This window comes from Apaloderma vittatum, unplaced genomic scaffold (assembly GCF_000703405.1).
Source record: "Apaloderma vittatum isolate BGI_N311 unplaced genomic scaffold, ASM70340v1 scaffold237, whole genome shotgun sequence".
Classification (NCBI taxonomy): Eukaryota; Metazoa; Chordata; class Aves; order Trogoniformes; family Trogonidae; genus Apaloderma; species Apaloderma vittatum.
Genome location: NW_009725447.1, coordinates 24,773 through 42,245, shown reverse-complemented (window position 1 = coordinate 42,245; position 17,473 = coordinate 24,773). Strand labels below are relative to the sequence as shown.

General features: G+C 43.1%; 1 protein-coding gene across 1 annotated transcript in view; it reads left to right on the top strand.

The window, feature by feature from the left end:
* Positions 1 to 17,473, top strand: part of LOC104276526 (protocadherin-15) — a gene marked incomplete at both ends in the record, with an annotated part of 107,661 nt that overhangs the window by 69,083 nt on the left and 21,105 nt on the right. The window contains 2 exons of the mRNA XM_009872888.1: positions 9,239 to 9,348; positions 10,114 to 10,254. Of these exons, the coding sequence (XP_009871190.1) occupies positions 9,239 to 9,348; positions 10,114 to 10,254 (251 nt within the window). The remainder of the gene's footprint in view (positions 1 to 9,238; positions 9,349 to 10,113; positions 10,255 to 17,473) is intronic.

Genomic DNA, 17,473 nt, shown 5'->3' with positions numbered 1-17,473 from the left:
AGGGTGGCAAAATACTTTAGGGTGTCTTCATTATTTGTCAGACAGGCACTCCCTAATCACGTTAGAGAGCGGTGCAATTTTACTGTCTTAACAGATTGTCTCCAACTGAAAGGATCTGGGCTGCAGGTGACAGTGACAATGAGGAGAGGTTTGCTTGAGATTATCCTCTCAGAAGCTGTTGAAAATGTCAGTCGTGGTTGAAGGAAAAATTCTGTGCATGGAAATTGTAGCTGGTATCACCAGGGTTCTTGGTTAAGTTTCCTCCAGTCTGTCTGAATGCGCTTTGATCCTGTGCACCATTCGTGTGGGACATGAGAGAATTCAGACTTGACCTAGAAGTGCAGGTGGCATTTGCGTTGCCTTCTGAAAACTGAACTGTGCTCACCCTTCCTGAGGCCACCTTGAGCAGCTCCAGTTTTACCTCAGGAGATGGGAAATGGATTTCACAACAATGAAGAAAGCTTGCAGTAAAAATTGGCTCATATCCGCTGATATCTTTAGGTGACATCTGAATAACCCGTGTTATCTTCTCCTTGCAAACTTATCAAGATGAGCTGAGTAGCCTAGTTTCTCTCTCCACAGGAATAGCACTACTCCATTCTTGGTAAATTCTTTGATGTGCGCCATTGTAAAAAGCTCTTGAAAGTCTTTCGGGTGCAGCAAAGGCAGTTTTCTCCAACATCAGACATTAAATGAGAACAAGCCCGTAACATTGTGGTTCACCTCTGAGACTCCAACGTTTTGGAGCAGGACTAGTTTTGATTCCTAAGGGTTTTCAGGGATTGTCACACTCTGCAAACTGCACTTGATGTTTCATTTCTAGATAGTGATGCAAGCTGAAACTGGCAGATTTCATATAACTTTAGTTTTCAGTTGACATAGTATATCTTTAGGGTAAGTGTCAGCACAGAGTAGTGGTGCTGCTTGCAAAATGATAAACTGGATGTGGGTACTGCTATTTTTGAAGGATTTGGAATTAGTGGCTTTAGAGTGGATTAGTATTGATCTTTGCTTGCATAATTATAGTGCGGATGGTTCTAACGTTGTTTTCTAGCTGTTTTACAATCTTCATTTCTGTATATTTAGAAGAAGGTCACAACTGAACAGTTTTGCAGAATAAAGCTGCCTGCGCAGGCAGCTTTGTTACAGATCAGAAATAAATGGAAAAAATAGGAGGGGGAGCCAGATGGCATGATCAAAAAGGCAGAGCCGTGGTAGACAGACAGGGAGATGAAAGCGTAAGTCTGCCTTGAGCTGTTGGCCTGGCAGCTCTCTGCTCTGTCAGAAGGACACCAGCACTTTAGGGTCTCTGCTTGGAGTCCTGTTCATATTAAGGGAGGCTTTGATTGATTATCATCCGTGTCTTAAAGCGACTGCTGCAGGAGGCAGCAGTCAAGTAGGTGAGAGTCAGATTTGCATTTTATTCACTGTCTCTCCCTCTACATTGTTCCATAATCTGAGGCAAGTTAATTAGTCTCTCCCACCACCACCACCTTCTTTGTTTGGATTGTAAATTATACTGGTGTTTCTAAATGCTGTTGTGCTGTACATATAAAGCAGCGAAGGGAAGCTAAGAGCTCTGAGAACCGTAAAATACAATGTGGAGCAGTTGCTTTATAACAAGTGATAAAATATAGTTCCTTCCTAATGACTGAGATAGATAACAGCTCTGCTGGGATGCTTGGCCTTGACTTGTGGTTCCCAGCAGAGGAGTTCACTGGTGGCAGAAGGTATCTTTCTGATGTCCTTTAGCTGTCATCTCACTTAGTCTTGAACGTATAAAGTTTCTCCTCCACGCACTCACCAGCAGCTCTGTGTGATCTGCTCTGGCAGCTCAGACAGATGCCCAAGGGACTTGCAGGCTGTTAAGCGTAGTTGGTAAGGGCCGGGTGACCCATGCCTAGTGCTCCTTGCACTTCTGGGGACAGCGATACCCTGCAATCCCACAGGTCTCTCTCCAGGACGTCTCTAGACACGAGCCTGACTGCCTCCACCGCCCTTCAGCTGGTGCTACGGCTTGTCCCAGCGCTCCTAGCCTGGAGCTTTGCTCTGAGGTTGCAGAGGGGAACTGCGTTAGCAGTGTGGGTTCTTTGCTTGGATCCTTGTTTGTCCTTGTGATGGATATTAAATATGTCTTTGAGAGAGCTGAGAGCAGCAGTGCCGCCTAAATACAGCATTTTGCATCGTTCGCTTGTCCCGTGAGAATGCAAAATGGGAAGAGACAAAAATCCGAAAGAATCAAGGGCCTGTAATGGGCAGAGGTTTCCTTGCGGATGGCTAGTCTGCCTCTGAGCCCACTTGATCTTTTGCCGCCAGGGACGGGCGCTGCTGCTGCTGCTCTTCTCGCTGTATCTCCCTGCGGGGTGGCTGGCAGTTGGACAGATTTGGCTGGTTCTCCAAAGCGCTGACGGCAGACGGGGCGGCACAAGAGCCAAAGCTGACACATGGGGCAGCTGTCAGCAGGGTGAGGACAAGGCACATCCACCGCCTCTCTTCCAACAAAGAGCAAGGACCTGGGGCGTGCTGGGCTTGGCGAGGCGATGAAGAAAGGGTTGGTCGGCACATGGAACGTGAGGCTTTCTGCATCGTTGCCCAGATCACGCTACGGCTGTTCACATAGTTTATTATTAAGCTTTTTAATGCTGACTTCGATCTCATTCTGCTTAGTGCTGGCGAAACAGACACGGCTCTGGCAATAAGTCACTTGCTTGGGGAAATCAAATCAGCCGTGTCCTCCTTTCCCAAGCTATTATTTCTCTTGTCCTGACAGCGCCACCCAGACCACCTCTTGATTGACCTCCAGTGCAAGTAATTGATCCGGAAGTTTCCATTTCTTCCAAACAAGTAATGGCAGCACTTTAATTTCTTAATTAACAGATAATAATTAGTAGCGCTATGGAGTCGGGAAGACCAGACGTGAAGTGAACCCCAGATGAATATAAGGAGTGGGGATTTTAGCAAACCTGTCCTCTTTATGAGTACGTTCTAATTTTTTAAAAAATTAAAAGTTCAAAGGGACTTGGGATCTCTGTCTTGTTTTGTTAATTAATAAATACCGCATCCTCTGCAACTAGAAGGTCATTGCTAACAGCAATGTGCTGCTGTAGCAGGAAATTAAATGTTAACCGAAAGCAGCGTCATTGGTTCCTCATTATTGCCTGTGGACACATTAAACAGGTGTTCAGCCATTTCGTACTAGAAAAAGGAAAATACTGGAAACTTTTAGCTTCTGTTAGTATTTATAGTTCGTATTTACAGTTTAGCTTCTGTTAGTATTGCATTATAGGTCCCCAACCTGTTGGCTAAGATGTGCCCAGTTCTGTGGTAATCTGAAGTTTGGTTCCAATGCAGGAGGAAATATGTGAAGTTGCGAATTTGAGGCTATTACTTGATATAAATGTAGCCCTGGTGATTTGTTTCTCTGCTAGCAACGACACTCTACTGTGAAAATGTGTTTTGGTTAAAAAGCGAGATTTTTGTGACGTGTGGACCTCTTGCTCACGCAGTAGAAGATACAATGTGATGTTTTCCACTGAATTAAACCCATCAATGCTGTAGGGCAGATGTCATCGAAGCAAATACCTCCGTATCGTAGGATTTCACAAAACAAAATTGTAGAGGCGAATCAGGAGTCAATTGGACGTGTTATTGCAAGAGGCTCTTCCCACTTTTCTGGTTTACTGCTCTTGCGTCAAACAGTTGTTCTCCCAGTGAAATAGGAAATGGGGAATCCTGCACAGAGGCACTGAGGGTACAGGTAGCATTTTGTGTTTGAAATCTCACTGATTTGGTGTTTCCTTCAAAAAGGCGTCATTTGGCACAGAACAGCATCCGCAATGTTGTGGATCAGTGAGGCTCCGTAGAAGCAACAGCGCTTTTATCCTGAGGATCCTGCGAATTCAGTCATCCTCTTCTTTACCACGTGTGAGAGAGAAGTACAAGTATGAAGAGAAATTACTTATTTCAGGGGGAGCAACAGGTTAATCTGTGTACCTGTCTTAAGAAATCCGGAGTGAGAAGTTCTGCTCAGAAGTGAGAACAGCAGCTGAGAATGTCCTTTGTTGAAACCAGGATAAGAACAGGAGAGGAAAACCCCAAATCATGTACACCAGGGATTTGGAGGCAAAGGGAACATTTTTGGGATGCAGGCAACAGCAAGATTTCCAAAGCTGAGATTTCTTTTCTTCCTTCCTACTAGAGCTCACTGCTATTTTCAGTAGTGCTGTTAGGGCACTAAAACTCCCCCTTTTTCTAACAGGAGTGCACAGGGATTTGGTTTTGTCCCTCTAAAGTATTTTGTTTAATGACGCCCAATTTAGAGCATCTCTTTGGGTAATCCTTTTCCCAGGATATCCAAGACTTAGCACTGCTTCTCCAGCCTTTTCCTGTAACGGAATTTGCATTTTATGGCCGAAAGACATGAAAAAGACTGAAATGCCGTTGCCAGCATTTTTGATGCCGCATTTCTGAGGCGGGGAGGAAAACAGTTAATGTTTTTCCTCAAACTGAAGCTGGAGAAATGATACGTGGATTCCAGCATGGTTTTTCATTTGCCTTTACACATCAGTGGGAGCTTGGCTTCAGGAGAGTATGTGTGATTTTGCCCTTGGAATTGATGTTTCATGGCGGTGTTCTCCTGGTACTTACTTGGTTTGTAGTGAAAATTGTAATGAAAATTATTTCTACAGCAGATACTGAAGCATGATTTGTCATTGAAAAATTAGTGAGGGAGTTAACAGATGATTACAGTGTAGCAGAAGGATCACCCTTTTTTCCCTAGTTTTCCTTGTTTTAGTAGTGCTACCTTGCGTTTTATTAAAATCTACTTCTTTTTTTACCGAATGAAAAGGAAACTTAATTCTCTGTGGCTTTTTTGAATGAAATATTATGATGCAATGAATCTAGCTGCATGTTACCTGGTTATACGAGAAGAGATGAGCACAGGGCCCGGGTCCACGCAGGGAATCTCATTTGCCGTGCCTGTTGCAGTTGAATGAAATGTAGAACTAAGTCACTCTAGGAATGTGAATATGGAATAGAAATAATACACAACTGTAGCATTACACTGTTAGCTTTCACGAGTCTGTTATAAGAGTGCAAAGCCACAGTGTTGTCATTGGTCTTGGAATCCATCCTATCGATCCCTGTCCGTCTGACCAATTCAGGTATGTGTGAGTTTGCCCTACATTGTGCTTGATGGGAATTTTTTTTATTTTCCCTTTTTTGCTTCTGTAGTAATCCTGACAGAAAATTTCATGTCTTCATGTCCTTAGCTTTAATTGAGGAAGATTGGTGAGATAACATTTATGCATTATGCCTGATGACAGAGAGTTCACAGGAACAAAATTTGACATTTGGTTTAGAAAATAATAGGTTATGACAAGGGTTCACTGTAACAATGGCCAGACTCCTTTGTCATCTGTTTTACAGATAAATACCATGGAAAGGGCAGAATGTCCTGAACCAATTGGAGAATTGAGACAGAGAACGAGGATACTAAGTACAGTAAGGAATACGTGATCCTTTGCAGGACACTTTGAAGATAAACTGCCTGAAAAAATACATCTAATTAAGAAGAAGATACTTTTTCACAGGAAAAAAAAAAAAAGATACTTTTTCACAGGGGAAAAAAAAAAGAATCACTGTCTCTAGCAGACTGTTCAGATTGTTACGGTTGCACTTCCTGGATACTCAAAATTTGAGAAATTGTTCAATTATTGTTCTAAAATGTGGCCACGTCCTCCTTTTTTAGAGCAAGGACAGGAAGCCAAGATAGTCTAAATGTGCTGGTGAAATGATTTGAAGATCTGCAATCATGTTTTTTACTTTTTGCTTTCTGGTTTCTTTACATTTTGCTATACTACTTAGAAACTTGTACTTATTTTTTCGTAATTTTAAAAACTCAGCTGCGTAGCCAGCGGAATTTAAGTGTTTCTTTGTAGTGAAGAATACATGAAAGGAGTTGTTTTTCATGACTTGCATAGCTTCTTTTTAACGCAAAGCATCAGGTGGTCAAAAAACCACAAGAAATCATTTCCAGTGAGGAGTGAGATGAAGGGTCTGTGCAGGCATGGGTACACTGCTCAGAAACATGTTTCAGATAGAAAAGGGTGGAATAGCTTGAGATAAAATGCTCTTGAGAGTTAAGAGTAGCCAAGGCCAGAACACTTTAAGAAGGTAAAATGTGAGAGAAGGCAGGGAGATGATTTTCCCGGGAGAGGTCCAAATGACATTTTAATAAGCTAAGAATCTTAGCGATCAGATAACTTAAATAAAATATTTAGATTCTGAGATATGCTTCTGGACCATGGACTAAAAGGTAGTCCACAAAATGAGTGGACTGAAGTATCTAATACAGAGTACATACACATCACGCTATTAAGCTTCAGTGCTAAACCAATTTTCCAACTTGTTATTGGGACTGCAGGTTTTAAATTTCATTTTTGATTAGCTCTCATGTTCATGCTTTTGGAGATAGAAAAGTTTCATGGTGAATTTAAAGCATATTGGATACGAGGCAAATTGAAAAATGGGTAAGAGTCTGACATGTTTAGCAAGAGTAAAAAAGAAGCAGAAAAGAGAAGAGGAAAAGTTAAAATTTTGCTTTGGACATCAGAAGATTATGCCCTGCAATATATTTGGTATGTGTTCAGTCTCTATTTCCCCCTTTCATCAAGATACAGATAACAGAGATGTAGCAGATTAAAAGATGTGATTCTCCTAGAGTTTGTGCCCTGGTTTTGTATGTAAATAATGGCTGTCTTTAAATCCTGTTGTTCTAGTTTGGGACTGCTTTTTTTTTTTTTTTCCTGAGGGCCAGGAGCATTTTGTGGCACAGCTTCATACTGAAGCAGTAAGAAATGCAATAGAGGCCTCAAAGAAATACAGGCAATTCTTAAATCTATTCAGGGGTAACTAAATCAGAAGAGTGGGATGGAAGACCTGTTATTGACCATCGGTTTTGTCAATTTTAAATTACTTTATTCTTCCCAAATCTGAAGCCAACGGGTACCAATGTTATGTCAGCATGGCACAAAGCGGCTGAGGCTGTTCCTTCGTGACACTTGCCTGCCTTGGTGTCTTCTTCTCTCGCCTCACCTTGTGGTTGGGTGGCCTCATGCCAAGTCTGGGGGTCCTACAAGGCTTTTGTTGCATGGCCGGTGATGGGGACCCCTCCTGGTGTCCATCCCGTCTTGGATGCTGACAAGACACCATCTGCTATTTCCCTGAAAACATTAGAGTGAGGATGACTAACCTAAATCACACATTGCGGTGACGGTTGGAGGAAAATATCGAGTGAGCGAAGGAGACGTCGGTATAGAAATAGTTTTATTTTATCACGGTCAAAAACAATGGTTGTGCAAAGGAGAGTGTTCGGGAGGAGAGAGGAAGACTCTGAATCCTAATTGTGTGTGTAAGTCTCAGCAGTGCCCTGCCTTTTCACCACGCTGTGGGTTTTCTAAGCCTTCTCTGAGTGGCTTGGACTGGACTGCCCTGCTTGGCCAGTGTCACGTCCTCTCATGAAAGTAGCTGGCTTTATCATCCGGGAATGTAAAACTATTGCATAAAAATGCCTGACCTCTAAAACAGCTTCCAGTAATGTACAACAGAGTCATTCAAAAATTGGAAAATAATGAACTTATCCCCAAAGAAAGCTTACTGGAGGTTGTAGTACAGGATAAGGAACAGTATTTTGTCAGCTGAATACCATTGTCTTTTGCCAGTTCACTTCTCCACATTTCAGCAAAACGTTCTGAAGAGCCCAGCTGTACTTTTGAATTCAGCGGATGCATGGCTCATGTTGGACGCGATCACCTTAGTTAAGTCAGGGAAATTAAATCAATACAATAACTGTGGCAGCCTTCTGTCCGCTCCCTCTATAGTCTCATAGCAAACACAAAAGCCACTTGCTAATTGATACTGATTTGTCAGTTCACTGAACTCAGCTCTGTCAGAGGGGAAGTTATAAGGCTGTTTCCATTAAAAGAATATACAAAAAGTGTGTTTTGGGTGAAATGCAACGCTTGCCTATACACGGTCATGAGGGCTTTTTGTTCAAATCTTACGCCTTCAAAGAAAAAGAGAACAACATAATAGATAATGCAAGATAAAAAGGGTCTTTGTTTTCCTAGCTAGCCCTCATCTCTGACCTCAGCAAAAGAGCTACAGCTTGAAATGCTTTCGGATTTGACAGCCTTGTTTTCTTGTCTCCGAGATTAACCTTTGTGTTTGTAGAATGCACATTAATAAGGACTTTATAGCACTAGTTTTGCGGCTTAGTAAATCAGGTAGCAATAATGAATTTTATTTCTACTGCTGATAGCACACTTGAGGCAGAAAGATGGGAGCCAGAGTGATCTGCTCTGTGTGTGCATGTTGTTTGAGTAGAAGTAAGCTTACCATCATCTTTTTTCTGCAAAAAAATCGGGAGGTTGATGTTCCAGTACAGTGACTATTGCATGATGCAGCGTGGCTTAGCCTGGAACAGTATTTTCTCCCCATTATTTGCACAGTGGAAGGCCTAGGGACACTCAGAAGAATTGATACCTCCCTATGCTAAGTGAGATACAGTGTTTTAATTTAAGGGCCCTCCACAGGAAGCAAAACAAAACAAGCAAATAAAGCAATGGAAGATATTACAAGAAGGGAAGGAAGAGTGCATCTTAGACCTGTGGCTCATGGATCTTGATTTTTAACTGCGTTCCATATATTCAGTGTCATTAACTGGAACTTTTTCTAGGATGTTCAAAACAATATTCATCCCGAAGGAAATGTTGGTAAGACAGAGATCAAGGGCGGATTGTTGGTGTGATGATAAAAGTTTGGGTTCAGTCGTTAGGGTTGCCACCTGGGGTCCCAGCTTTCTGCCCACGGAATAGGAAGGTGTGGTCTGGGGTGGAGTATTTGAAAAATGCCTGGAGGCTTGAAAGAGGGAAGTCATAAAATATTCTCTGAAATGAAAGCAGGTGCAGATCCCGTCCAGAATTTTGAAGATCAGTGCACAAAGAACCATTACATCTTTATATTGCCACCTCTTGTCACTTAGACTCCTCACTTTTTTGTTTGCATTTGCAGAGGCAAAGATTAAACCTTTGTTGTTTTAATATCTCTTTCTGTAATAGCAGATGCTTTCACTTTGACAGACTGGATGAAGCTGCTAACCTGAGGAATAAGTTTTGGTAATCTACTCTTCAGGCATCTGGAAGATTAACGCAAATACTTTTTTTCAATTCTGCAGACCCCCACCAGTGAGTGAAAGTGCACCAAAAGGAACTGTGGTTGCAGTTGTTACAGCGGCCGCCTTGAACCAGACAATTGTGTATTCAATTGTTGCAGGGAATGAAGAGGGTAAGTACTGTTTTGGTCTTAGTGCTGACTGGAATTTCAGTCTTAGGCTGAGCCTAGTGCATGCATCAAAAATCTTCAAGAGACAGCGATTAGAAATAAAACTGCTGAAGTGAAATCCCACCTCATCTGTACGAGCAGGAGGGACTGCCATTGTCAAGCCTTTAGAGATCAGCTCAAGATCATATTAGTTAGGAGAATTACAATAAAAATGAAAATACAATGAAATTCTCATAGATGTGAAAATTCATATCAGTGACACATGGGGTGAATCCATGGCAGACTGAAATAAGCTTTGATGGTGTTGTACTTCTTGCTTAGAAATCTGTTTTAAGGCATTATAGACTTTGCCATGCTACGTGTATTTTTAGACATTACGGACTTTACATGCTAGAAGTATTAGAGCTGGTATTTAAACAAAACATCGTTCCTACATTTGCATCCTTCTTGGGTACTCTCCGCAATTCACCTTGAATTCTCTAGGAAAAAAGACACTAAATTATTTGGAGAGAAGTGGAAGAATTCCTCTTCCCATCCTCCTTTTTGTGAGAGTGGGCTGCTCTTGCCAGCACGTCCTGAGGTTGGTTGTTCCGGGTCAGGTACCCCTTTAAAGACAACTTCGAATGGGATTTCAGAGGCCTGAGGAAGGAGTGGAACGACTCTCTGAATAGAGTGTCAGAGAGTAGTATCATCTCCAAAAGAGAAGCACTTGAGAAAAAAAGTGTATATGCATCTTAGAAAGTTACTTCTGTTTTTGGTGGATTTCAGATGTGTTTGCTATCAATAACAGAACAGGCGTGATCTCGGTTAAAAAACCCCTGGATTATGAAAGCGTGAAAAGTTATGAGCTTCGAGTTCAGGCAGATTCCTTACAAGTGGTACGATCCAATCTGCGCGTCCCATCCAAAAGTAAGTTTTAAGAAACCTTTACTTTTAAATCTCTTTTTAGTATACATATCTGTATTGGGGGTTTTTTGAGGATATTGATAACTGCTCTGTAGCTGTTTTGTTACCAGAACTACAATGGTGATGGTGGTATGTGAGCAGCAGAAATTGCATTCGTGGATCTCTAAGCTTGCCTTCCGTACAAGGAGCTGATCAGTTTTGAGCTAAGTGCTCACAAGTCACGTGGATGTTACACAGTTGTAGGTCTCGCTGATACAGACAGGAGTCATGTTTATATAGAAACAAGGAGTTGATGACACAACTGAACATTTTCAGTGTAAGCAGGGCTTTTTGTGTTGGGCTGTCACAATTACTTCTTTGTAAACACATTGTACAACCTACATACAAACTTCCTCCCAGCTGGGCTGGTTACATCGCAGCAAATGTTGGGATGCTACCGAGAGGACCGGGGGATAGATACACAGCAGGGGTGACAGGTAGAAAAACATTCCTTCAGCACCCCTTAGGGCTGCGTGGAGTTTATTGCAACGCTGACTGAGAGCAAACTGGAGACAAGGACCTGCTGTGACAAAGACAAGTAAGTTCTTTGCAGCATCTCTAGGCAGGAAGAAGTTTATTTCACAAACTGGTTTGCTTTGGCTCTGCCTCATGGTGTGAGGGCTTGCTTTTTCCACTTAATGGTTTTCTTTTTGTAATGAAAGTAATTTGAAAGGTCCTTTGATGATGATTTTTATCATCCTTCCTGTAAGGAAAAGGTCTGGGAAGTCTGGCTGTCAGACATCTGACTCACTTAGTATCCTATCTTATATTATACGTCTTCCTATGCAAGCCTCAGTTGGGCCCTAGTTAAAAAAAATGAAACTTTGTACCACAAATAATTCAATACGTGTTTTTGCATAGACTGTTCATTGTCTCAGGTTGGGGGTTTTTGTATTTTTCGTCCCTGTGAGTCTGATTATTTTTCCTGCTCTAGCTAAGGAGCATCACGAATGCAAGGAAAATCAGCCCAGGGCCGTTGCCTGGTGCACTGAGAAAAAGACAATGAGGGAAAGGGCGATGGTTGGGTCACCAGCCCTTGGGGGATTTAAAAGCCACGTGATGCTTAGGGACACGTTTAGTGGTGGGTCTGGCCTGGCTGGACTCAATGATCTTAAAGGTCTTTTCCAACCTATACAGTTCTAGGATTCTGTGAATTGAATGTTCGTTTAAAGGCTATGAAAATACTACATTCTTTCCCTTCAAATTGATTGTGAGTTTATTTCAAGTTGTTATTCTGTACACACAGTTATTCCCGTATGAGCTGCAGGCCAGATCTGTCGCAGGTGGCTGAAGCTTTTTTCTTCCTCTGCCCTTCCACCAGTGTTAGTCATAGAGCAAATCTTTAGCGCTGGGAAAAACAAGGCTCGTTCTGACCAAAGCAGCTTCCATGCACTAACAGGTTGAGAAGAAAACTTCATCCTTGTTCATTTATAAATGTTTGCCCAAGAGGCACTGCTCTACCATCTCATGACATTCGCCCTCGTGTGAGCTGAGGAGTCCCCAGGAGGCCAGGCTGCTTACTGGTGCGTGTGAGTGTAGATTTTATTCAAATGTGTGGAATTTATTCAAAAAAGGACATCACACTGGTGTTTTGAAACCCTGAAACACAAACGGAGTTCAAATTTACTTCAGGCTTCAGTTTTATCCGGGTAATGAGTATTCACTTAACTCACCAATCCAGGGAGATGGGCAAGGGGAGGTACCGCAAGCAAAATGCCGGTACCAGCCTGTTCTAAACACTGGGGAGATTTGGGCGCTTACCAAAGCCTGTTTTATTATAAAACCTTCTTACAATTTTTAGAATCCCTTGGTACCATAACGAGCAGTTTCGTTTTGAATGCATCTTTTAAAACGTTACTGGCACTACGATGCTGTAGGATTTGTGCTGTCACGGACTTTGTTTTGATCTCTGTTCCCAAGGAGGTCTGGATGGCAAGCCAGGGGCAACAAAATTTCTGTCGGTCTTTCATCTGTCACTAATACTAGACTGTCACCTTTCCACCTGCCCTGAGTAAGAGCTAATCCATTGTGCCTGTGTCCAGGCACAGAGCACTGGGTGGTTTAGAACTCATAGTACAACTTGATTTCTTTTTCTCCTTTGCTGCAGGGAGAAGTGAGCTCTGTCAGGTTTTTAATTTTGCTGCTCCCACAGGGCCCTTTGGCTGGCACGTTGGCAAGCAGAGAACCAAAGCGCCACCCTGTTATTGTCAAAGGTGATGAGGTTGTTCCATGCCAGAGTCTTCCCCACGCTGCAGGTTGCCATCCACAGAGTTAATAGTCTGAGGGTTACGAAGGAAGGGCCACCCTTCACTAAGTGGGCTGATTCTGCTGCCCTTTTTCTATAATTAGTCTTCTGATTATTTTTCTGATGCATACAGTAATAGCCATGAGCAGCTGGAAACCCATCTCTACTTTGTTTCAGTGCCAGTTTTGTGCATATACCTAACAGCATTGTATATAGCTTAGAGATCAAAATTGAGATTTTTTGTTCGGGATAGTAGTTAGAACAGGGTGCAAGTCTGTTTTTTCTCTGTCGAGATGCTACTGTAAGAACCTGCTTGAGATACTGAGATTGGTACTTGATGAAAATTTGCTTCCAGAATTTTAAAGTTGTTAAAAATATTAGACTTACTGGGCTTAAGTATTTGAGATGATGCTATAAATTTGGGCAGTAGACTATAGCCTTAGATGTTGTACAGCGACTGGCAGTTAAAATGCACACACCAGGCTTTCCAATACTACCCACATAAGCAGCAGAAGATTTTTTTGGAAATTGAGCATGTATTATCATAGACGTTTCTTCTTCCTTGAGAAAGAATTGAGCATGTGTGTGGTGTAACATGTAGGGATTATTCAGTCTACAGGTTCTAGGAGAGGTGTTTGGGCAGACTGCTCTGGTCAGGGGAGCCATGGCCTCGGTATCCCTCTTCTGACCCGCAGTATGTCCTTGAGCAATTCTCCCAACTGAGCAGCAGTTTTACAAAGGTGGTGACTGAATTATTTTATTCAGGGGGATACTTGATAATGAACAGAGTCTGAATTTGGTCTGGTTTAAAGGAAGACATGCACTTGCTCTGTGTGTTTGGATATCCATGCATATACAGCATGTATTAGGTTTTGAATATGCGCCGTGCTGGATGGATAGCTAAAGAATTTAGTAGATGTATATTTTTAAAATTCTTTACAAGTATCTGGCTAACTAAAACTTAAGTCTTTGTAATGGAGATCCTCTAGGCTTGGTTCCTACATTTATACAATACATATTTTGCCATTTTCGCAGCACCTTTTTATTTCTTGATGAGTTTTAATCAGGTTAAATACTACCTCCAAGTTTTGGGGTACTGAATTGATGAACTACAGTGGAAGGAGATGAGACAGAGTGAATGCCCCACTGTGGACTTTGGTGACATTGAAATGGTAAACCACTTTGGAGATAAGTGACTTTGAAGGCACTTCTCGAGAATTATGTGACATTGAATTAATACACTACTCAGACACTCGATGACAATGAATTGCTGCCAGTTCTGCGTTAGATACCGCTGAATTGGTGAACCGTTCTGGAATTTGTTGGCAGTGAATCAATGACCTACTCTGGAGCTGCAATAATGAGCCCTTCTGGAACTAGATGGCACAGCATTGATGAACTGCTCAGCCACAAAACAGTGCTGAATTCTACAAAACACGGGGGCTAGGTACCAAATTGTTTTTAAGTCCATGGCATTATAGAAGCTAATTATATAGACGTAGGAGCCTGAGTTTTCGTCTGTGCAGTGGAAAAGTGGATGATACTGCATTAGGTGTTAACTAAGCTTGTCATTCAATGATAGTGCCAACTGACAGCGTAGTAATAACTGAATAAATAACTGAGAGAAAGTAAATTGAGGTGTTGTGTGGAGTATGAGAACATAAAATTGGTGACGTTAACTGGGTTTCTAAAATGTGGTGATAGATCATGCAAAATTATACTTTCAGCAGAGTCTAACTCTTTAAATGAGTTACTTAAGTGAAACTTTATAACGTGAAATTGCAGTGCCTTTTACTTCATTTGAATGGAAGAAGAGTTGGGGTTTCTGGTGATAGTGAATTTAAAAGGTTGAAATTCTGGCTTGAGGAATCAGCAGCTGGTGACACTGAGCTCTGAAAGACCTTCAGTCTTAATGGACTTCTCCAATCCAGTTAAATTCAGCAGCCTGGCTTTTTCTTCTGTCTGCTCTTTGCTTATACTGTCTATCACAATGTACTGTAGTCCAGGGGTATCCTGTAGGTCAAATTAGGATCGTGATTATTAGCTTCCATACAGAAGCTTTCAGTTCTCCTTCAGTGGATAAAATGAAAACAAAGAAGAACTGATACGTAAGGAGAACATCACAAAATTCTGCACAGCAGGGTACGTTGTGCAATTTGAAGGTGCTATTCTGTAATGTATCACTGAGTGAGCAGCTCCTTCCTCCCAGAAGCTATGAATTAGAAGAATCATAAAACAGAATCACAGAACGATTTGGTTTGGAAGGGACCTCAAAGATCATCTAGTTCCAACCCTCCTGCCACAGCAGAGACATCTCCCACTAGATCAGGTTGCTCAGTGCCCCATCCAGCCTGGCCTTGTGCACCTTCAGGGGTGGAACATCCACAACCTCCCTGGGCAACCTGTGCCAGTACCTCACCATCCTCAGGGTAAAGAATTTCTTCCTTACATCTAGTCTAAACCTACGCTCTTGCAGCTTCCACCCGTTACTCCTCAGCCTATCACTACAGCCCTTGTAAAAAGTCCCTCCCCAGCCTTCTTATAGCCCCTTCAGGCACTGTCAGGTCGCTATAAGGTCTCTCTGGAGCCTTCTCTTTCCCAGGCTGGACAAGCCCAACTCTCTCAGCCTGTTCTCGTAGGAGGACAGGCCTCTGACCATCTTGGTTGCCCTCCTCTGGACTTGGTCCAGCTGCTCCACGTCTTTCTTGCGTTGGGAGTTCCAGAGCTGGATGCACTATTTCAGGTGGGGTCTCACAAGGGCAGAATCACCACCTTCACCCTGCTGGTCACACATCTCTGGGTGCATCCCAGGATACTTTTAGCTTTCTGGGCTGCAGGAGCACACTGTTGGCTCGTGTTGATATTCTTGTCCACCAACATGCCCAAATCCTTCTCCCTGGGTTTGCTCTCGATCCACTCGTTGCCCAGCCTGTATCTGTGCCTGGGATTGCCTTGACCCAGGGGCAGGACCTTACACCTGGCCTTGTTAAACTTCGTAAGGTTGGCCTGGGCCCACCTCTCAAGTCTGTCAGGGTCCCTTGGGACGGCATATCAAAGAATCACAGAGTTGTTGAGGCTGGAAAAGACCTGAGTTCATCAGGGCCATCAGCATGTCGACCACACCACGCAACTTGGTGTCGTCGGCAAACTTGCTGAGGGTGCACTCAATGCCACTGTCCATGTCACCAACAAAGGTATTCAATAGTACCAGTCCCAATACTGGTCCCTGAAGGACACCACTTACCACTGGTCTCCATGTGGACATCGAGCCATTGACTGCAACTCTTTGAGTGCGACCATCCAGCCAGTTCCTTATCCACCGAGTGCCCCATCCATCCAATCCGTGTCTTTCCAACTTGGAGACCAGGATGTCATGCAGAACAGTGTCAAAGGTCTGGCACAAGTCCAGGTAGATGACATCAGTTGCTCTTCCCTTGTCAATTGATTCTATTGCACTGTCATAAAAGGCCACCAGATTTGTCAGGCAGGATTTTCCCGTGGTGAAGCGGTGTTGATTGCCACCAATCGCCTGCACATTTTCCATGTGCCATGGCAGAGCCTTCATAAGCATCTGCTCCATGATCTTGCCAGGCACAGAGGTGAGACTGACCAGCCTGTAGTTGCCTGGGTCTTCCTTTTTTCCCTTTTTGAAAATGGGGGTGATGTTTCCCCTTTTCCAATCAGCGAGCTGTCAATTAGTGAGCTGAAGCGAATGTATCAGAACAATTAATCATTTACTAAACCAGAAGTACTTCTTGAACAAGAACAGCAGAAACATTATCTTTTACCTCATTTGAGCACTGTCAATGAAGTTTTGATCTACATCTCACTGTCCTGCAGTTTGATATGCAGGGATATGCGATCTGAGCAATAACGTTGTTGTGGCAAGGAGGGAGGGGACAAGAGGAAGCCAGAGGGGTTTACAGGAAACCAGAAGCAGCAACGAAGAGAAAGTGCTGGCTAAACGGAGTAAAAAAGAGCAATGCAGTGGTACAGACAAGTAGGGATGAAGAGAGGGTTTTACCACCAAAATAAACATGATCCCAGTTTCAAGATTCAAAACATTGGTGGGCATCTGGTCCCTGTGCCAGACAGATGAAGCGTGCTCTGCAGTGGGAGATACCAAGGCTTCCCACTTTGATCTGGAGAGAAGGGCATATTTACAGGAGAGCCAGAATACGCTTGCTTTTGAGCACTATGGACAAAAGGGCCTTCTAAATTCCTCTGATTCAGTCTCTTGTTTTCCAGTGTTCACACTTTTCAGCATCTGAGAAGAGCACATCTTTTCATTGCCCAGCTCCGTGAATACAGCCCTTTCAGCCTGCCACCACACTCTCGCTCACTGAACTGCTGCCAGCAGTGCTTGTCATTTGCTCTCTTACCTTGACTTGTTGCTGTCTGTGCATGGCTTCACCCGTCCTCCGTGGCTGCTCAGCGAGGTAGCCTCCAGCCTCTTCCACTGTCTGTCGGCAATTGGACGTGGATGCAAAGAGATTGTTTAAATATTAAACCTCGCCGGTGAAACCAGTTGGCGGCGGTGCTGCGTGAATGGTTTGTCTTCATTAGAAGTTACCTGTGTTAACAGCTTCTTACTCAATCAGTTGTTGAGAGGAGGGCCAGAGGGAGTATTTTTTGACCACACATTGCTCTACTGTAGATTTTGCCTTGTTTAATTGTCTCTAAGACTGACTGAGAGACATCTCTTCCTCCCAAGTAAGCCACATTCTCATGGCAGAAGTGAAAAAGGGGGATTTCTTGTGTCAGGAACCTGTAAATGCAGTGGAACTCTCTCCTACACCCCACATCTTGTTACCTGTCTCTTCCTTAGGAAGCTTCTGGCATCGCTCGTAGTCCCACTGTCATCTGTCCGGCATCCTCTTTTTTATTTTTACTTGCACACTAGCTGACTTGATTGGCTCTTATAAAGGGTAGAGAAAG